General features: G+C 36.3%; 3 protein-coding genes across 7 annotated transcripts in view; 2 read left to right on the forward strand and 1 right to left on the reverse strand.

Moving 5' to 3' along the window:
* The window catches only part of prickle1b (prickle homolog 1b), a 24,504-nt gene extending 22,067 nt beyond the window's left edge, over nt 1-2,437 (forward strand). For both annotated transcript variants that reach the window (XM_079868140.1, XM_079868139.1), the window contains exon 8: nt 73-2,437. In XM_079868140.1, the coding sequence (XP_079724266.1) occupies nt 73-1,004 (932 nt within the window). In that variant the 3' untranslated portion in view covers nt 1,005-2,437. The remainder of the gene's footprint in view (nt 1-72) is intronic.
* Nucleotides 1,886-19,790, reverse strand: pphln1 (periphilin 1). 3 transcript variants are annotated; one of them, XM_079868145.1, is made up of 11 exons: nt 19,438-19,790; nt 16,497-16,545; nt 16,136-16,200; nt 15,808-16,038; nt 15,487-15,554; nt 12,386-12,520; nt 12,118-12,293; nt 11,041-11,076; nt 9,601-9,677; nt 7,630-7,761; nt 1,886-2,642 (listed from the first exon to the last, which is right to left on the reverse strand). In XM_079868145.1, coding segments are annotated over exons 2-11 (1,116 nt in total). In that variant the 5' UTR covers nt 16,498-16,545; nt 19,438-19,790; the 3' UTR covers nt 1,886-2,447. The 3 variants fall into 3 exon arrangements, with proteins under 3 accessions (XP_079724271.1, XP_079724273.1, XP_079724272.1); XM_079868147.1 differs by having other exon boundaries at nt 15,826-16,038; nt 19,438-19,712; XM_079868146.1 differs by having other exon boundaries at nt 2,070-2,642; nt 16,497-16,537; nt 19,436-19,625.
* Nucleotides 19,791-19,792: 2 nt separating this feature from the next.
* Nucleotides 19,793-22,211, forward strand: zcrb1 (zinc finger CCHC-type and RNA binding motif 1). Of its 2 annotated transcripts, none has more exons than XM_079868148.1 (8): nt 19,793-19,946; nt 20,040-20,138; nt 20,743-20,771; nt 20,867-20,978; nt 21,067-21,174; nt 21,373-21,482; nt 21,598-21,670; nt 21,773-22,211. In XM_079868148.1, exons 2-8 carry the CDS (start codon nt 20,055-20,057, stop codon nt 21,911-21,913), a joined length of 657 nt encoding a protein of 218 aa, XP_079724274.1. In that variant the 5' UTR covers nt 19,793-19,946; nt 20,040-20,054; the 3' UTR covers nt 21,914-22,211. The 2 variants fall into 2 exon arrangements, with proteins under 2 accessions (XP_079724274.1, XP_079724275.1); XM_079868149.1 differs by having other exon boundaries at nt 19,806-19,927.
* The last annotated feature ends 207 nt before the right edge of the window (nt 22,212-22,418 follow it).

Genomic DNA, 22,418 nt, shown 5'->3' on the forward strand with positions numbered 1-22,418 from the left:
AGTCTCTATCAGAGTCATGCATTTCTTGTCCCTTCTTAAATTAATCAATTACTCATATCTTTAATTTCTCAGGAGCTTCAGTGGATGGAGAGAGAGAAGACAGACCGACCATCTACTCCCTCCAAAACATGAAAGAGCAGGAGAGAGAGATGGAAGAGTGTGATAACATTAGTAACATGGGCACACTTAACTCCTCAATGCTCCACAGAAGTGCTAATTCATTGAGGAGTTTAAACTCTGAGCTGGACCGTGATGAGACACTGGAACAAGGAGGGAGAGAAGACAGGGAAGAAGAGGAGAGAATTCCACCTTATTTTGGAGAGGAACTACCCTCTCCTCTGCATCTTCCAGTGCTGAGAAGGACCAAGTCTCAATCTCAGACCCAATCCAGACCTCAGCAAGTGAAGTTCTCTGATGATGTTATGGATAGAGGATATTATGGCGGACTAGGCTTAAGGCAACCACCAATGAGCGAGAGGACCCACCGACGGACCTACCACATGGAGGAGGAGACACAGAGACATCCTGCTAACAGACATCATCACAAACGCAGACAGGGCCGGAAAACACGTTCAGAAAATGCCTTGCACCTGCCTTCCAAAAATCGGGGTAAATTGCATGTTGTGCCTCAAGTAATTGGCTCAAGCATACCAGAACCCAGGAATGGTATTCTTCTAAACCACTCGGCACACAGTCAGCACCCTTATCATCAAACCACATCAGACTTTGCGCAGCAGGGCATGGTGAGAAAAGACCACTTCCAAGACTTTTGCGATGATGATGATGATGACGACGACTGGTGTTCGACATGCTCCTCTTCATCTTCAGAGTCTGAAGAGGAGGGGTTCTTTCTTGGCCAGCCAATTCCTAAGCCCCGATCCCAAAGCTTTCATTATTATACAGAGGACTATCCAACTCGCGTGACCGCTTTAACACCTCCTTTCGGATCACGGACCAAACTGAAAAAGAAAGGTCACAAGGGCAAAAACTGCATAATTTCTTAGACTTGAGACTGAAAGCATGCCTATTGTTGCCGCTGGAACATAAACATGACTGATCCTAAAGAAGCTGGACAACAAAACCTTTTTTCTTGAGTTTTAAGTTGTCTTTACAATTGCAGAGTGTCAGTTGTGTTGCTGGTATATGAACAATGAAAGCAACATGCAATATTTCCTTGTACATTGTATAGCAAAAGCATTATTCCCAAAAGCAAAATTACTGGGTAGCATGTAGACTAACTGAATAATTATTTAATAGTGCACGCAATGTATATTTGTTAAATTAAGATTGGAATACTGATATTTTTATATCCAAATATGTTAAATGATTAATTACAATTCCTGGCCTCAGATTTTTTTTTATTTTATGATTATTAGTGAACAAAATTGAGGTCTTACAGAGCAATTCTTACCATTTTTACCAATTCTGCCATTTTTTTGACCAGGGGTTTGCAAATGCAAAATATATATGCACTATTCAAGTTTGATGATCTCGTTACATTACTCTGCAGGTGTAATAACTGCACCCTTAAACATTTCTCTGTCCACAATTTGCTTATGCGCTTAAACAGTGTTGGGGTAATCTTCCCTCTACTATGTACATTTCACCACAGGTAACCATAATATCCCTTTTTAACATTAAGATGTCAATAAAATAATTCAAGAGAGATTTAATACATTCCCTTGCAACTTTTCATTTATTCACTGACTGCTTGAGAAAACTACAAAATATATTTGATTACTAAACACAGCGACTTTATTTAATTGCAAACATGAGATCACAAAAAGGGTGTATTAAATCAAAAGGAAAAACATGCATTATAGTAACTTCAAGACAAGTTCTTTAATACTATACAAAGAAAAACTACACAAATACTTGTGTTGGGCTTCATAATATAGTGGCTGGAAATCTGGATTTTGAAATAAAATGAAAATGCATTATTTTCAGCTGCACAGCTTAACCGTACTACAGATAGCAGCAATTAACTGAACCCATAAAGACTACTTACCATAATTCATTCATCAACATTTATCATTGCTCTGTAAGAATTTAAGTGATTTAATTGGCAACAACATGGAACCCTTTCAATTTATACATACTTGATTAGGACAACCAGCGTTATCTTGTAAATCTCCTCAATGGGTTAATAAACCTTAGCTTCTGCAATAAATAAGGAACAGAGCAAACCATCTTCTGGCATTCATTTCCTTGTGTTTGCAATCTATTTTCTTTTTTATTACTCCTTAATGTTGAAAGGTTACAAAGAGATTATACAATCTATCATCAATGGATAAACGGGACTGCATAAATGAAAAATATAACGAGATTTTCCTTGCCCCGGGAAGATTTCTTTTAGGGGGACACATAAGTCATAAAAACAATGAAGGACTCTTGTGTAGGTTCAGAGATAAACAACAAAACTGCTGGTCAAGTAAAATGGGGCCATCTTAGACAGCAGGTTCAGGCTGTCGTACCACCTCATCGAGTTCAGCAATGAAGTGTTGCAAGTCCGCAAGGCATCGCTCACGGATCTCAACCAGGTTCTCTTTTAGTGGGTTCTGCAGGTGCTTCTCTAAGGTGGGTTCCTTGGACACAAGCATCTTCACCACCATGCCAAACGTCTCACAGTCCTGGCGATAGACCTATACAACACACAGCCCAATGTTTGAAATTATAATGCCGCAAAAATGTCCAACAGGATGATTTAAGAAAATGTACGCATCTGCTTTAAAATGAGGATTGTGTGCATTCAAATGTTAATGGGAAATCCCAAATCACCACATTACAGTATATGTTCATGTCTAGCCACTTACAAAAACTACAACTCAAAAAATAAGAAGGAACTTAAAAGAAAAGGTATTGTAAAGAAAGTTAAATGTGCTGTATTGAGTAATTTTTATTTCCATTTGGCTTTCTAACCAACACAGAAACACATGCCTTGATATGCTCAGACAATTCCTTGAAAATAAAAATTAATCCTGGAGCTCAAGAATACGATTTTTTCACCGGCTTGCCCAGGTATCATACTTGCATTTTACTTGGCAAATGCATTGTGTGGACAATCAGAGCATGGTCTCAAGAACCATCGAACTTTTGATCAAAACGCGTGGTTTTGTTGTGTATGTGGGAGAACGTTCTGTCTTCTGATCTGCCATCCAGACGATAGTACAAAGCCCCAAACCAAAACTCTCAGAGCTCAGTTATGTTTACTGTGGTTGGATAATCAAACACTTCTGGACATCAAAGCAATGCTTCAGACCCAGGGGAGTCTGCATAACCTCTGCAATTACCTTCACTTACACACAGCCCTTAGGACATGTAACTTATAGCTGAAGATCATATCTTGAAATTTACTCTACAATTTACATCAGGAGACCGATATAAAATCAGACTGTCATGAATTTACGATGGTACAGACCAACACAATACACCCAACTGAACTAAAAGAAACTGAAACTGGTTAAAGATCTCAACATAGCTTTTGACATGACCCCAACTTTACATAACCAGACAACAACATCTGGAAGTACTTAAAATATAACAGGAACTAAAAAATTGGGCATAATAATAATATTTAAATAAATAAAGACAATTCATATCCTCAGTGATTCCCACTACCTGTCCCCACAAGAAATGTGCCCACCCAACTAATTGTGCTGACTAATAATTTTAGCAGTGAGCTCCTCATTAGCTTTCACATAGGCTCTTTCCCATGGCTGAGTCAGGTACTAGTAAAATGAGATCACCTGGTTCCAGGAATCACAGAGGCCCACACACAAAGCCCACAAAGTTCTTGTGTGAGAACTGCCTCTAATAGTCATTTAGTCAAATAGGTTCAATGAGAAGACTCTAATAGTCAATTAGAACATTCCAGAATAGAATGGATAAATGATGTAGAAAGGAAGTTCTCTGTAACCCGAGGCTGCGCATTATGAGAGACTGCAGTTACAGAGTCAATCTGTGTGACTGTTTAAACTGCATTAACGCTCAGCCAATAAACCTTATAGCCTACAATGCAAGAAGCACAGCTCACATAGAAGTCAAACCAAACCACGCAGCATTCTGTTGGTCAATGTGGTGAATTTGTGTGAAAAACTTGAAAGAGAAATTCGTGTGGGGAAATGTTTCACCCTTACATAAAATTTGTGATTGCGTAAACTCCTATTAAAATGACAGGATTTCACCAACGGAATTTCAGCAAGGAGAGGTAAATATGACCACACCTTTAGCCTCTATGATTTTCGAGTCCTTACAATCTATGGGATTTATATCAGCCGGACTGTTTAAACCAATAATAGCACAAGTAGTGTCTCCACAAAACACGATTTGAGGTGCCATTTATACCTGCAGTACAAACTGTGCTAATACTTTGGGGTTAATAGTTTGTTTAAATCTGTAACCAAATATGAGTAACAGGTCCTGGACCTGCAAATGGAAACACAAGATAAAGTCAGCATACAAGCTTACCATGAATAACTTTTATTAAAAGAAAAGACTGACAACTGTGTGGCCTAATGCAATTCACAATGCCATCCGAGTACAGTATAAAAGACTTCTAGGCTCAGAATAAACCACCACTAAACTCAGTAAGGAAGGATGTTGGCCGAGGTTAACAGAAAGTTTCGAAAGACCACTATTTTTTAAAGTGAATGCTACTTCTGCTGCTTTAGAACTATTAAAATAAACATTTTAACAGCATCAGTTGTGATTCATGAAGCAAATTTTAGGAAAAAAATATCTGAACACCTATTGCTGTGTCCTATTATGAGTTGCTTTATAACCTTGAACATACAAAGCCACTAGAACCACGCTAAGATTAAATAATTCATAACAATGCCAAGAATGCTGGGAAGTGATTTCCTGGTGCATGCTCTACTTCCATACACTTCCTATGAACCCCACCTCTGTTACCCAATCAAACAGGAAGGCTGAACGGGACCTCGCGAGTGTGTGTGTGTTCTTGGTCAGCCTTTCATGTGTCATTTTTGTACTGTGGGAGGCTGATTCCTGATTCCGGGTAAAGATAGCAGAGAATTATTCAGGAAGGGTGGGAGAGACAAGCAGGGAAAAGTGGGAAAGTATCTATACACTAATAACTTTCAGAGTGGTTCACTGAAAGTTCACTTATAGTTTAGTAAGACCAAAGCTGGTTTTATTCTATAAAAAGTATTACATTTTGGTGCATGGTATTTCAATATATTCAGCTGTACGCCCAAGCATTATGGACTAAATATATGAAGGCTAAATGCAATGAAATTCTCCAATGGAATCATTTCTGTCATCAAATTTATTGTATATACATTAGAATAGAGATGCCCTCAAAGCTAGCAGACATGCACTAAAAACCACAAAGCACTAATTTACAATCACAAACAATGTTTTTCTTTTTAAAGATGCATATTCAAATTGATAAGAGCAAAAAGAGGTATACGCTAATGTCTGCGTTCTAGAACAGGAGCATAGAAAACATAAGTATAGCAAAAAACATGAAAGTGGATGATCTTTAGAGGTAACTGTGTATCAGTCTATTATTTTATTTGATCTGACATTTTCAGTTCAGACACATCAAACGCGATTAAAGAACGAAGGAATCAAACATCCCTTATGGACCTCAAAAGCTAAGCTTCAGACCCAGATTAAGCCTCACCGTGGACTGCAGAACTATCACAACAAAGATGCCCTACTTACAGTTCTTTAGCAGCAAGGAATTCAGTCTTGTTAGAATTCACACGGGCTCATTTGTAAAATAAACCTCTTGCTGGTCATAACAAAACATTCTAGATTCCTCTTTGAGCATGACTTGAACTGAACTTGTTTGAAGAATACGCTCACTTTCATGAAGAAACATAACTAGTAAATAAAAAGGCAATAATATTGAGAGAAATAAGGAATAGTTTTTTCCATAAATTAAACTTCTTTCATCATTTATTCACCCTCATGTTGTTTCAAAACTATATGGCTATTTCTTTGGAGCCAATTTTAGCTGTATATGGCAGTCTCATTGATCAATATAATAACGTTGTACTACTTTGCTCTTTATCTAAATATGTCAAACGAAACACGCGAGAGAGACCCAGCAAGCGAGAGAGCGAGTGAATCAACGGTTTCAGTTTCAATCAACGGTTTCAGTTTCCGCACTGCCTGCACAAACACACGGGACGCACACTGTTATAGTCTGGTTATAGTCAGGTATAGTCAGTGACAGCAGCTTTACGTCACCGTTCGTTCCAAGTTTATGGAAACACACGGCCGGTTCGCGACAGGCTCCATTTCGTCTGGCCGAGAACAGGCTCTGGCTCTAGAACGCAAACCATTCTAGTGGAAAAGGGGTATCAGTGAGTTGAACCCAAGAACCAGATCAGTCTCATTCATGAATGGATAATTCAGATAAGCTTCTGAACTGAACAGTTTAAACTTAGAACTATTTGTTATCGAATCAGAGATCTGACTTGTCACAAACTCTCACGATCGAGTCAAGGAGAGCTGAGCCGATTTTAAATTTCTTGTTTTTCACACAAAGCCATCGTACGGTTTCAGAAGACATGGAATCATTTGAAGCTTGAAATCTTTAGACCCTGCTCAATAGTATTGCATGGAAAATATTGACTGGCACATTTTTAAAAATTTCTCCTTTTGTGTCCCACAGACCTTAATATGTATATTGTTCAAGTGTATATAAAAAGCATGCTGTATAGAGCATGCAAGCTAAACGTTTGTTAAAAAAAGGTAAAGTAAAGAGTTTAGAGATGGCTAGACCAGATTGAAGGAGAAGCTAAACATCTGGTGGACACTTAAACAGAAACACACACACTTTGTGAAATAACAGGCTTTGGCCTGAAAGGCATCCACACACTGTCACTAAAGTATGTGTGTTCAGGGCAAATCAAAACACACTTCAACATCAATTGAAGGACAGAAAAAAAAAAAATCCTGAACAAATTACAGAAATGTAGATATGTCAGTCAATTATGCAGAAAAATATGCTTAAGTGATAGTTTGAGAATACAAAGAGCTATTCAAACACAAAAACAGATTGATTCAAAGGGCCTCCTGTGAATTAAGAGGAAAACTTGGCCATGCATACACAAATCAGATGTGTTTTCTGTATATAAATAACCCAATAAAGCTCAAGGTTGGATCAAAAGCAGACAGTTAAAATCTTGCAGCGTCAGCACCTAGGCTGGTGCTCAATAGGAGGGCTGGCTCACCGCTCCTAGGGGATCCCATCTCTCGTTTAATAGGGCCAGTAAAGAGGAAGAGGAGAGAGCAGGAACTTAATTATGATCATTTTGAAGCTGAGACAGTGGGTGTTTTACCCTTGTATCTCCTTAGTAGATGCAGTGACCAAAAAGGAGGGGAGAAAAGAAAATGCATGCAAACGTATTTTAAATTATGTTGTTATGATGCTGTTGAACAGAATCAATTCTGTAACTTCTATGTAATTAATCTCTCAATGCATTAAAGCATTAATTCACCTAAAAATGTGTTTAACTCTGGCGGTCCTATTAATACAGCATCCTAAACAGGAGGCATTAAAACAAAAATGACAACACACTCTTGCCAACTATTTTAGATACTCTCAGACCCACGGAAATAAAAGATTAAAAGCAACTGGAGCGTTTCTCAAACCTTCTCAATTTCCCGAGCCTTGGCAGCAATAGCTTGAGCTCGTCGCTCCTGAAAGTCGTCCATGACGGATGAAGCTTCATCCACAGTGGCCTGAACTTCATCTGTGGGCCCTTCCACCGATGGCATTTCCTCCTGCAGTTCACAGAACCAGGCATTGTTAAAGCTAGAATAATCCAGAAACATGTTCAGCATAAAACTGCTATAAAGATGCTGGAAATCATCATTCAGGAAAGTAGGAAAGAAAGATGCCTTTTCCCCAGACAGAAAACAGGCAAAGCAGAACATCACTGTGTGACAGGATGGAAACAAGCTGGCTCTATTTAGATCTACGTCTTGGACCTGAAAATACTTTTTGTCTGAGAAAATGAATCGTTTCATACCAATTAACCAAACTTAAACCAATAACAATAATTTGTTCTAATAGGGGAGGAATATAAATTTGAGAAAATAACTCCAAAAGGCATTGTAAACAAATATGAGCCCACCACAGCGAACTACATGCACTTCATTTGTTCTTTGTTCTTCAAAAAATGAATCCCCAAAACAAGTGTGTTTGTTGAACTTGAGAGACCGCCTATCGGGCCCAGTTTACACTGGCAAATTCTTTTCATCTAAGGCACAAGGTTATGGCTTATGCCCCATGAACAGAGCTATGGAAGAAGATCAAAGGCTCAAGGACTGAGACGTCCACTAACTAGAAACAACTTTCATCTGCACATGGTTCAGAGGTGAAACTAAGTGATCAAACAAAAGAAACACACACACAGGTTCTTTAGTAAGGGATTTCATGTTGCTTTGGTTCACATATCACAAAATTATTCTAGATAAATTTATCGGAGATGTTCAGATGTATTCATCCATGTTTAGGTGCAACCTCCCGCTTCAGTTGCTTATATATATATGTGTGTGTGTGTGTGTATGTAAATATTATACATTGTTATATCTTATTTATTATAAATAGCATTTATAATATTATAAATATTAAGATTATTTCTGCACATCACACAGAAACAATAAACCATTAAGGATTTTTTGGTGTTCCAAGCTATTAATAAGACCTACTTAAAATGATGAAAATATTTTTTAAAGCATTTTGTCCACTATTTGGGTGACAGAAGATATATTATAGTTGTAATAGATAAAATGTACACACAATTATCTGTAATTAAACCATTAAAAAAAAAAAAAGTTTAGAAAAAAGTTTAGAAAAAAGTTAAGCTTATTAAGGAAAGCAGGTCTGTCTCATGTCTTGCGAATCAGTAAAATAACTCAACTTGCATTATAGATAAACTCCATAAATCACAGAGAACCAAATTAAATTTAAATCATTTTGTGAAAAAACAAAAATTAGCAAAAATATTTTTACATGATTGTTCTCTGATTCAGTTGACCTAAACGAACAAAAAAAGGAAAAAAGAGGAGAGTACATGAGAAATAAAGTTAAACAAATTTATTTTAGGCTCTCAGAGCTCCCTAGAGTATGTCCAGAGTGCTCTGAGCCTCCGATAAGATCTTGTGATAAAGGCGAGAGTTGAGCTAATGGATTTCACCCTTTTTTTTTTAGCCTTGCTGCGGTCTGGGTGGCCCCATGATATCCACAAACTCTCCTTCAGCGACCCGCCGTGTTTTGTGTCAGAACCGTGCTTACAGTCTGAATAAACACGACACGGACCACTTGCCTTTCATGCGCCAAACAGGACCCTTTAAAACCCATAATATGAGAGAGAGAGAGAGAGAGAGAGAGAGAGAGAGAGAGAGAGAGAGAGAGAGAGAGAGGAGCACAAGCAAACAGCTTTTAAAAATGAAGGAAAAAATCTCCAGTCACTGGTGGAAATTCAAAGAAGATTTGTGGTTTCTTTTGCCATCAGCTGAAATGGCTGGCATGTCACACTTATTATTATTTTTGCGGATGAAAGGGAGTGTTCTGGTAAGCACATCTGTTTGGGAGCTGTGTGTGTGTGCGCAACTCACCTTAGTGACTGATACGGAGCTATGGGGCGAACCGTCTCGTGATGCACTCACGGAGGGGACGGGGGGCCTTTCCTTGTCTGTAGAAGATGAAAGACTGGGATCAGAACGTAAGAAACAAAGCATCTGTTGTAGGACGCAAGCCAACAATGCAGCTATAGTTTGGACTTGGATCAACATCCCCCAGAAAGCCATGGAAAATGGCCTTGCTTGACTCATTTGGTGCAGTAAACGTTTTCGCATGCTGGAACGGATCCTGCTCGCTTTCCGAATATCCAGCTGGCATGCAGAACCAGGTGGTTCCCTCACTGCTGATCAGGGCTCTTCCCTGCAGGCAAACCACAGCCAGGTGCCTGCAGTGTCACCCCGTGACCCTCTCCGTGTGAGCTGTGGGCTCAACACCTACGGATTCGTTCGGAAAGAGACGGAGTGCTCGCCAAATTGATTTGGAGCGGAGAGGAGTCTATGACCAGAAGTTATGTTTAGATTTAAACAGATTTCAGATTCAAATCTAAACCTCCTTGCAATGTACATGGCATGCTATCAAACATCTGGCAAAGAAAAGTAAAAAGGGAACGGATAAAAGCTAGAAAAGAATGGAAGGTTTAGCAATCAGACACTGGAACACACGCCTGTAGACTTTTTACGATCCCCAGCCAAAGGAAGTGAGAGGAAAGCAGACAAACAAAACGAGGCTCTACGATGGTGCGATTAGCAACGCTTTCTCTCATGTTACTGTGACTGCAGGCTGACCTTTAACTTATAAAGCAAAGCGAAACAAAATCTCATTGTGTGTGAGCCATAAGCTTTCTTGATCAGGATTCAAGAGGAGTATGACTTTTTTCTTTTGCACAAATTAATTTATTCAGCAAGGATGCATTAAATTGGTCAAAATTAAAGACGTTTATAATGGTTCAAAAGATTTATCATTTTTACTTTTGAACTTTGTCAAAAAAATCCTGAAAATAAAGTGTCTTGCAGTTTCCACAAAAATATCAAGCAGCACAACTGTTTTCAACACAGTTCATGTGACCCTGAAGACAGGAGAAATGACTGCTGAAAATTCAGCTTTGCCATCAAAGGAATTACTTACATTGTCAAATATTTTTAAATAACTGTTCTATTTGAATTGTAATAATATTTCACATGATTACTGCTTTACTGTTACTCTTCACTAAGAGACGTCTTTCAAAAACCAACCCCAAACATTTCAACGGTAGTGTAGCTTTGCTAATATGCCTCTCGTATTAATTAATTTATTTGGCAAGTACTGAGTCACACTCATATTGAGTTATTGTTAGCTTAAAATTAAGCAACATATTTAAAACTTTGTGACTAACAGGTGATAGAATTGTGCTGCATTCTGCAGGCTAAAATTCAGGTGGGACTTTTGATGCATAATAAACATGACTGGATCACCCTTAAGGACACTGTTTTACTCACCCGGTCCTCTGCCTAGCCCAATCGGCTCCTCATATCCTGAAACAGAGGAAAACATTTTTGTACATTATAAAAAAAAAAAAAAAAAAAAAAAAATACCAGCACTGTATTTTTTAGTGACCAACAATTCAGGTGTTTTTGATGCATTTCTTCCATCAGTAATAGAGGTTAGATCATACAGTATCATGCAAATCCTGCTCCATCTTATTAGAACAGCATAATCTAGAGACTTTTTTGGAGTATGTCAACCAAACCATGTGCATCCAATATTGGCTGCTCAAAGCGTCTCTCTGGAGCTTATTACTGAGGATCTCATTATAGTAACAGAGACCAGGGAAACAAACACAGATGGGAGTCTTTATTAGGACAGCTTGAGTGACATCATCTGTGATCTGAGGTCTGCAGTGGACACTTGGGTACAGTCATGTCCAAGCATGTCTATTTTCAAACATAACGACTCAAATCAAACCTGTCTAGGAATCATTTAGGATGTTTATCTAGTTTATATAAGGAATAAAGCATCCAGGCAAAGTCTTTTCACTCTACAGCTTGGCATATTAAAATGGCACGCAAATGAAGCGTGTAAATTTGTCAAGAAATCCTTTAAATTAATCAACAGGCTTTCCCACGTCTCTAAAAGTCAATGACAGTTCAAATACTACACTGCAAGCTGTGCACTGATCCTTTGTATCATCTACAGTCTGTGTGTGTGGGAGATCCCACCAATGAGATTTCTACATTGAAATGGCTTGGAATACTGTCAATACATGTGATGTGAACACCACTGGCATTAGTCAATTTAATTTAAATGATTTATGAAGGATCTTGTGACACTGAAGTCTGGAGAAACAGCTGCGGAAAATTCAGCTTTGCCATCACAGCAAAAAATTACATTTAAAAATAGTAAAACATAGAAATAGTTATATTAAAATTTAGTAGTATTTTACAATTTTAGCTGGATTTTAAACAATTAAATGCAGTGTTGGTGAGCATAAAAGACTTACTTAAAAAAAAAAACAACCCCAAACTTGTGTGTATGTAATATAAATCACTGAAGTGAAGACTGAAGATGTTTCATACTTTTCCCCTGCTGGGGCAAGATAGGGTGCGCTTTGCCCCGCTCTGGTGAGTAGCTGCGGCTGCTTATGCTGGACCCCGACCGACTGTGAGGGGAAGGGGGGACGTCCCGCCGGGCTGGAGAGCGTTCACGTACTGGCGGGAAGGGTGCCTTTCGTCTCAAGCTGTCCCGCTCCTCCCTGTGACAGAGCACAAACACATTCAGGTTTTAAGTATGTGTTTCCTAGTAGAACAATATGGTGCATTTTACATAACATGTCTGAATACAAACCCCCGGTCCAGGTTCATAATGGCCTGCATGAGATTGTCGTCTCCTGCATCGGGGGCTATTGCAGGCAGAGACCTGGGCTGAGGGTAAGAAGCCTGGACTCGAGCGTTTGGGGGAGGACCAGCGCGATTACTCGGTCTGAACAGGGAAAGGAAAAAGAAGACAAATATTTGCATTCACATTATGGATAAAAAATATTAGCATAAGATATTCTCATTAAACAGTTAAATAGATTCTAAACCAAAACAGACAAAATTAAGAAAATGTACCTTAAAATATATATATATATATATATATATATATATATATATATATATATATATATTTTTTTTTTTTTTTTTTTTTTTTTTTAATCAAAGTATGTGTGGTTTAAGTTGTTGCCTACTGTCCTCTGACAGTTTAAGGAGGAGGTTAAAGTGGGGACAGTCATTTAATCTTGTTTATATGAACCATGCCCTGTAGGGTCATACACTGAGTGTACTGAGAAGAACTGGTGTGACTGGGATGGTCATTTCAAATGTCTAAATAAATGTTTTTGACCTGTACAATGTCATATCTAACACTTATGACTTTCTATCCTCTGCGGAACACAAAAGAAGATATTTTAAAGAATGTTTCAATTGTTTTTGTCCATATTATGAATGCCAACGGGGTCCAAAACAACACTTGAACTCACTTTCATTCTATGTTAAATGATTTCTAAGGGTCACTGAATATTCAGAAAATCAGGGTCAATTATGATTTAGTAATGTCCATAAAGACTTATTTGAAACCTATTAGTTATGCAGGGCATATGCAGGTCCTGATACAGAGGAGAATGGAGATTCTCTTAAACTAGTCTCCACACTGGGCTCTGCCTCATTTAAGACTTTACCTCTATGTGTAAGACCATGCCAGAGGCTTCACATCCTGCTTGTAAATTGCAACTCAATATAAACTGCACAAAGAGGAGGGCAAAATGAGGCTTGTAAAAAGTTGCAGTGCTGCCTAACAGAGCAGCACCGCAGCTCTGCCGAGTTCACCCGCAACCAAGACATTCATTAACACACATCTGTTCTAGCGGCAGTAAAACCCCCTTCAGTTTACTCTGCTCCCCCTCGACTCGGTTTCCTTGCTAAGGCCCTCCGGTCGCGCGGGCCGATTACGTGCCACTTATATGGCCTGCCGCGCAGGAGAGCGGGACGTAAAAGAATCACAGGCACCTGGTCTGAGTGACCCTGGCCTGAACCCCAGCCAGGTTCCTCTCTCACAAACACACACGACAATGTGTCCGCACACAGTGACCTCGCAAAACTTTAATGACCCTCACATCTGTTTGAAGTGCAGGTGACCCTGTCTGCCCTGGACTAACAGAGCAAATTACCACATGTCTGTCTTTACTGCCAATATGAAGCCAGGATATTAGCCCAAGCCAAAAAAAGGTTAACCTCTCACTCCCAATCACAAGCCATCACAATAGATTAAAGCACTGAAAAGGTCAAAACAAGTACTTTAAAGCATGCCTGACATCCAAGATTATACGAATTAGCAGGAAAATGCTTTATATGGCCATATAAAGAACATTTATTTAAAACGGAATCTTTAAAAATGTCTGATTTTAATATGAAGAGAGGCTTAGACAAGCATGCTTTACTGACTAAATACAAAAGCGCCACCAAGTGGTAAGACTGGGTTTTGTACAAATATTCTTTTTGGTATTATTTTAAAGTTTTTTTTTATTTTTTTTATTAATAATTTAATATGTCAGAATTAAATGTGTGTGTGAGTGTTTAAAATGAATGAAATATTTAATTGCATGTATATTTATTTATAGAATATAATATATATATATATATATATATATATATAAATATATTTATTTATTTATATATGTGTGTGTGTGTGTGTGCGCATACAAAATTATATAAAATTTATCTTTGTCAGCATGCTCAATGTTTAGCCAGTGTCCTCATTTGTTAAATGTCTATTAAGAAATGTAATCCCTATGCAAGTGTATTCGGTTTCTACTTTTAAGAAAAATACTGCATTCTTGTACAGACTCTGAATTTGACCAATTAAGAAAACCACGATGTCGCCATTTAAAAGTTTTGCTGACGCTGTCTTTTAGAAGGGGTGGACCAACACGAGGTTCTTTTGGCTGCCCTCCATCCCTGCTGTGAAAAGTTGCGATTCATTACTGGAAATAGTCAGATTAAAGGGGTGGCTGAATATGATTTAACTACACAAGCTACATAAATTTACCAACTAACCATTCAGAAATGTTGTCTACATGTTGTCACTTCTTCTTGAGTCTCTCCATCTTTCTGACTTCGGTTTGAACATAAAAGGCTAGAGGTTTTTGAAATTTCCAGTGCACGTCTGTGTGAGGTAAAGGGACACAAACTGTTGAAGCTCCGCCCCCTGTGCTAGGAGCAGCAGCTGTGTTTTTGCTCACCCTCAAAAAGTGACAACTTTAACATGCTATATAAAAATATCTGTGGGGTATTTGAGCTAAAACTTCACATACACACTCATTACATTAAAGACTTATTTTACATCTTGTGAAAAGGGCATTATACCACCCCTTTAAGACATACGGAAAACCACTGGGATGCTGGGTGACTGTCTGTGGGTATTTCCAAGGGAGCTGAACCAAAAAAAACAAACAGAGAATGTAGGACAACTCAGAGTTTGATTTATGCTCTGTATTAAGAAACTTCACTTTGAGTGAGAGAAGAAGGGAAGCCAAGAAAGAAAGTATAAAAACAAGCTGGAGGGAACACAGCTTGTTTCCAAGAGGAACAGGTCTGCCATCTGCTGGGGAAATTAAATTAGTTTGAATGAACATCCCTCCCTACCCTTGACCCCGTTTACACTCCGTATTAAGATCCACAAGTGGTCAGCACTAAATAAGAGTGTAAAGAGGATTCAAAATGTTTTTTAAGGTCACTCAAACCACATTTGGAGGTTAACTTTCGCAAACTCTAATCTGAATATATGGCAAGAGAGAGTACTTCCTCAATTTCCAAAGAGTGAAAAGAAATAAAAGAAGTCTTAGTTTATTCAGAATAAGCCCATCATATAATACATATTTTCCTTTATGGCAAGCTGTACTCTTGAAATACCTAAAGTCAATTTGGCGACCACCATGAGGTTCCTCTCTTGGCCCTCTGTAGTACGGGAAGTCTTCCTGCTGAAATGCAAAACACAATGATATGATGAAAATGCAAGACACACAATTGTAAAGTGTTGAGTGTTTTCCATATCTGATCTTTTAATTTTACATAGCTTTTTCTTTTTATTGAACTGATTGAAAACATTACAAAGAGTCATCTCAGGACAATCAAATAGCAATAATATTAATATCCCTATAATACAAACATCACAAAATACACTAACACTAACTTAAAAAGAAAGTAAAAAATATATAAAAAATGAATCCATACCTGATCTTTGATGCTTACCCTTCGACCAGGTGGCCCACCCCTGTGGTCATTTGGAAACGAGTGATGGCTGTCTCCATGGTAACCTCTCTGATCATCTCCATGGTAGTTGCGAGGGGCACCGTTTGGGTAAAACCGAGGGCCATCGTATTCAAAACCACCACGGCCATAGTCCTCGTCCGGCCGCCCAAAGGGAGGTCTCCTATCTCCTTGAGCTCCTCTTGGAAATGGACCCTGGAACGTCAAAAGAGCTCAAGCAAGGCTGTTTCTTTCACAGCATGATCCAAATGTCTGATCATGGCCAAAACAATTATGACAAATAAGCATTTACCGTTCTGTCTGGAGGAAACCGGTCCTCGTATATATCTCTAATATTTCGATCTCTCCTAAAAGCCACTGAGGTACAAACAAACAGACACAGATGACAATTAACATTATTTAAACCACTGTAACAATATGGAACTTACACATGAGTTATCTAAAAATGTTATTACATCAAAGTTAAATTATTTTAAACTGTATCAAATTAAAACAAAAGAACAGGCATTTATGACAACCAGAAAACCAATAAATAACTTTAAACACTACATAATATTGACAAATATTTTATATTTATTAATATAATCATATTAAATATTTTTTTATTATATTTTAATCAAACTTTAAAAAACATATTCCTCTAAATAACTTACTTTTAGTTTCTGGATGGAAAGTCGATGTCTTCAGTTGTATGACGGTTATCTAGTAACAAATGAGACAGAAATATAAATGTACCAATACCTAGGGCAGATAATTATTTATAGCCCATAATAACCATTTTTCTGGTCGGTTCCATGCTATTGGAATGACCTGCCCAACTCAACCAGAGCAGTTGAGTTTTATATATATTAGGGCTGTCAAAAGATTAATCGCGATTAATCGCATCCAAAATAAAAGTTTGTGTTTACATATATGTGTGTGTACTCTGTATAATTATTTAGTATATATAAATACACACACATGCATGTATATATTTAAAAAATATTTGCATATACTGTATATATTTATATATAATTTATATTATATATAAATATTTTTTTTTATATATATAAATTACACATTTTTCTTAAATATATACAAGCATGTGTGTGTATTTATATATACAAATTTAATTATACACAGTACACACACATATATTATTTAAACACAAACCTTTATTTTGGATGCGATTAATCGCGATTAATCTTTTGACAGCCCTAATATATATATATATATATATATATATATATATATATATATATATATATATATATATATATATATATATATATATATATACACAGTACCAGTCAAAAGTTTGGAAACACTACTATTTTTAATGCTTTTGAAAGAAGTCTCTTATGCTCATCAAGCCTGCAGTTAAAAACAAAAAAAAAAACAACAAAAAAACTAATATTATGAAATATTATTACAATTTAAAATAATGGTTCTCTTTTTTAATATACTTTAAAATGTAATTTATTTTTGTGATGCAAAGCTGAATTTTCATCAGCAAGTACTCCAGTCTTTGGTGTCTTATGATCCTTCAGAAATCATTCTAATATGATAATTTGATACTCAGTTATTATCAATGATGGAAACAGTTGTGCTGTTTAATATATTTTTTTGGAATACTTTTTTCAGGATTCATTGATGAGTAAAACGTTAACAGCATTTATTCATAAAAACAGCATTTATTCAAAATAAAAACATTTCTAACAATATAAATCGTTACCATCACCTTTTATCAATTTAACGCATCCTTGTTGAATTAAAGTACTAATTTCTTTAAAAAAAAATAGTTATTGTTCCCAAACTTTTGAACGGTAGTGTATATTGTTACAAAAGATTTCTATTCTAAATAAATACAGTTCTTTTTAACTTTTTATTCATCAAATAATCCTGAAAAAAGTATCTCAGGTTATAAAAAAATATTAAGCAGCACAACTGTTTCCAACATTGATCATAAATCATCATATTAGAATGATTTCTGAAGGATCATAAGACACCAAAGACTGGAGTACTTGCTGATGAAAATTCAGCTTTGCATCACAAAAATAAATTACATTTTAAAGTATATTAAAAAAGAGAACCATTATTTTAAATTGTAATAATATTTCATAATATTAGTGTTTTTTTTTGTTTTGTTTTGTTTTTAACTGCAGGCTTGATGAGCATAAGAGACTTCTTTCAAAAGCATTAAAAATAGTAGTGTTTCCAAACTTTTGACTGGTACTGTATATATATATGAAGAGTTCAGATGCAAAAGCCTCTAAGTGCCATCTGAAATTTTCTTCTAGAATGATCATTTTTATCAAGTTTGTATATTTAAGGTCAGTCATTTCACTTAAATGACAATTAATAGGTAATTTGCATTGCCATTTAAGTGAAATTATTGAACTTAAATATACGAGCTTGATAAAAATGATCATTCTAGGAGAAAATTTCAGATGGCACTTAGAGGCTTTTGCATCTGAACTCTTCATATATATATATATATATATATATATATATATATATATATATATATATATATATATATATATATATAAAACATATTTCGGCAACACTTGATCCATTAATACTAACACTTTATCTTATATTCTATAGCCTAACTTATCTATTATCTTTATATATGGAAGGGTCATAGCACTTGCATATTGTTGTCCTATTGTTAGTTTAACTGCTTATATTGCTCTCATTTGAAAGTCACGTTGGATAAAAGCGTCTGCTAAATGAATAAATGTAAATTTAACCATTAAGTATTACTGATAAATATATAGAGTTTTGCCTAACAGAAAATAGAAAACATGCAAAAAAAAAAAATAGCATTATTCTTTATTATTATTTTATTATTTTCTATTATTAGTCATTCACGTAACATGCAGGCTTTGTATTGTAGAAAATACACATTTTTAGTTTAAAAATAAAATATTAAAGGCTAGATGGCGTTGTTGGCGCACAACCCCTTTTTTCATGTATTTTACAATGCAGCAGGGCCCCGAGTTCATTGTTGTTTTTGCAAAACAGTTGCTATTTGATTTTGAACACAAATCGTTACTGGTTAAATGTAAGCAAATTCAGTCTCATTATTCCGCTAAAATATACATTTCCTGACGTACGAGAACGTTGCTATGCAACAAAAAACAACGGTAGATACGCTGCGCATTGACAAGCTAATCGGGCTGAAATGCTGTATTGACCAATCAGTAACTAGACCTAAAACTAAACTTTTTATGATTTAATTGAAATAATAGCGTATAATATTTTATTATATTATCATCTGCTTTCAACATTGTGCTTATTAGATCAATAAGTACAAATGCTCAGCGTAATCGAAACCTATATATGTTTGTATCACAGAAAGCACGCGCTCATCCGAACCATAGTATCCGAACCTTTCTTTATAGCTCAGCTGCGTTGACCTGTTTGTTTGTGCTACAATTCACAATCAACTCCAATTTATAATAATGTGTGTTTTTACCCAAATGCACGTATCTCCAGCAAACAAACTCTTATTTATAATAAACTCATTTCAATCAGACTCTGCAATACCGTTTTTCACCAGTACATACTGAGAACACATGCATAGCCCCAAAACAAGCGTTTACATACCGTTCACGTGCTTTGCTTGACATATCTCCTCTCAGTTTACCATTTTTTAATCTTTCGTAGTCAAAAAACTTTTATGAAATAATAATTTTGAGACCAAACGTGGCGAAACACTTAGCCCGTTGACAAACAAAACTCCACAGCCTCAATCAAAAACACGTTTCCGGATCCAGACCAAATATTTTTTTCAAAATAATGACTGACAATCTTTAAAAAATAACTGCTAAATTAAAATTGATGCTATTGTTCACTATATATTTACTTTAATGTCTTTTAATGAGTCCTGTTGATTTATATTTGTAGAAATACATTTTGTGAATTTGTTTTCTGAGAGAGACTGCTATGTTGTGACAGCGGCTTCGTTTTTTAACTTCCGGGTCACGCTGAGCTGCTGATATTTTGAATTCGCATTACACGCTGGTTAAACATCTACATTTTAGACAAGTTAAACATGACAAACGCAGTTATTTTCATCATCGTAAACATGCTTTAAGTAAGATTCTCGTGGTTAAGTAAGTCTGAAATATCCCGTAAGCTCTTTTTAGTACCATATTTTGCTTTATGTGTATATGCGTGTTGTGATAAATGTTATTGTTCCTTTTCAGATATCAGAGATAAAGATGAGTGGTGGTTTAGCGCCCAGCAAAAGCACTGTTTATGTGTCGAACATCCCATTCTCATTGACAAACAACGATTTGCACAAGGTACCCTGTTGCATGTTACAATTATGTTGACAATAAGTGGACCCATTAATTATATAGGGGAGAGTTGGGTAATATACATAATTATATTTCAGTTGAAATTAGAATAAAGCATCTATATCATATAGGGACAAAGAAATAGGACTTGGGGATAAGCTGTCTCATGTCATAGGGGAAAGTTGAGTCATTTGTGGAATACCTGCGCAATTTGCATAACAATCTAAGGCATAGGAACATACAAAATGTTTCCTCATTGAGTTCTCAAAGCTTATCTAACATATCATGTTGTGGGAAATCCATTATCATATTCTTGGGGTTCTTATCAGAAATCCTGCTTGATGTTTTTCAACAAGACCAGTAATTTCCTGCACTCGGATGCAAAGCTCACTATCACTAGTATTAGTTGAGCAAATGACACATCTTACCTTGAAGCATCTGACACAATTCACTGTTTATGTTGGGCGCACTCTAAATATTTGATTAAATATATGATTAAGTTTCTTAGAATAAGGGATATATACTCTCCCTATATTACATTATTTTACTACAAAATTTTTGCATTTTATTTATAAATATTGTTGACTTATATATTGCAATTTCCCCACAGCTATGCTCGAAATATGGCAAGGTTGTCAAGTAAGTTTCCTTTGGTCTGCAATGAAGAGATTGTTATACTCATATCACTATATCAAAGTATATCTTGATCATAGTCACAATGTCATTTTCTGAAGGGTGACTGTTGTCAAAGATAAGCAGACACGGATGAGTAAGGGAGTGGCGTTTGTGCTGTTCCTAGACAGAGAGACTGCTCATAATTGTGCCCGCTCGCTAAACAACAAACAGGTATGCTGTTTTAACATAACATTAAGACTTAGTAAGTGTTTGATTTAAAAAAAACACATGGAGCCAAAGTGCTTGATTGCTCTCTCAGTTGTTTGGGAGAACGGTGAAGGCCAGCATCGCCATTGACAATGGGAGAGCTACAGAATTCATCAGAAAGAGAAACTACACAGACAAATCCAAGTGTTATGAATGTGGGGTAAGTTTTCTGATCCATTGATATTGTGTTGGTTGTGTTGTATTTATCATAGATAGATAGGATAGAACTTCCTATATGAACAATTTCACCTGTTTACTAATACAGTTTTAGTGAAGCCTTGTACAATTTAAACTTTATGGATGGAGAAAAGTTTTTGAGATTCTTACACTGTTTTGTCATGTCATTTGTCTCTGCTAGGAAGAAGGGCACTTGAGTTACGCCTGTCCCAAAAATTTACTTGGAGAGAGAGAACCTCCACCTAAAAAAGAAAAGAAAAAGAAGAAAAAGGTTCAGCAGCCTGAGGAGGTGTAAGTACTTCTTAGTAGAATTAATCATTTAAACTAGTACCTAGTATGCACTTAATGCAATTAATATTTTATATGTAATTAATTGAAAATAAATATGTTGTTTTTGTCCTTTTAGAGAACCAGAGGACAGTGAGGAAGAAGGAGAGGATCCAGCATTGGACAGTTTAAGTCAGGCAATTGCTTTCCAGGTCAGTGAATATTATATAAACTATGGTTCAGTCTTCATACATTAATATTCCCTGTAAAAATGGGCTCAAAGAGAAATCTAACTTTTTGCCTGTCATCATCAGCAAGCACACGTTGAGGAGGAGGAGAAGAGAAAGAAGCAGGTCACAGAGGATGCGTCTCACGCATCTACATCAGACGACACCCACAAGCCCAGGATCAAAAAGAGCACCTACTTCAGTGATGAGGAGGAGCTCAGTGACTGATTCATACTTTTATGTGCTCAGAACAGACTGCCTCTTCTCAACTGCTTTTAGGTCACATATTGATCTAAATTTCTAATTTTGTCAAACTATATGTTGTCATGAAAGGCAGAGAAAACTTCTACTTATCTTGATCTGAGATGTTGGTTGTGATTTTATGCTCCTCATTCAGATAATTACACATCTAAATATTTGGTATATAGTATTGTGATTGTTTTTTTTATCTTGTAAATATAGTTTAGTTTTGTGCATTTCACATATACATTATTATTTTTGTGCCAGGAAGCATGGAAAATAAACCGTTTTAAAATAACTTTCTGTCTGCTCTCAGCTGTCATTTGAAAGCTTTTGAATGCATTTTATTCACCCACTGATATAATTCAAGCACACTGGTCTTGATAACCAATAATATTTCATATTATTATCAAGGTTTAAAATAAGTGTCTGCATTCTCAGTAAGAAAGACATCAAACATCAAAAATAGCAGTTTGCATTAATTGCATGATAT

This window comes from Squalius cephalus, assembly GCF_949319135.1.
Source record: "Squalius cephalus genome assembly, chromosome: 4".
Taxonomy (NCBI): domain Eukaryota; kingdom Metazoa; phylum Chordata; class Actinopteri; order Cypriniformes; family Leuciscidae; genus Squalius; species Squalius cephalus.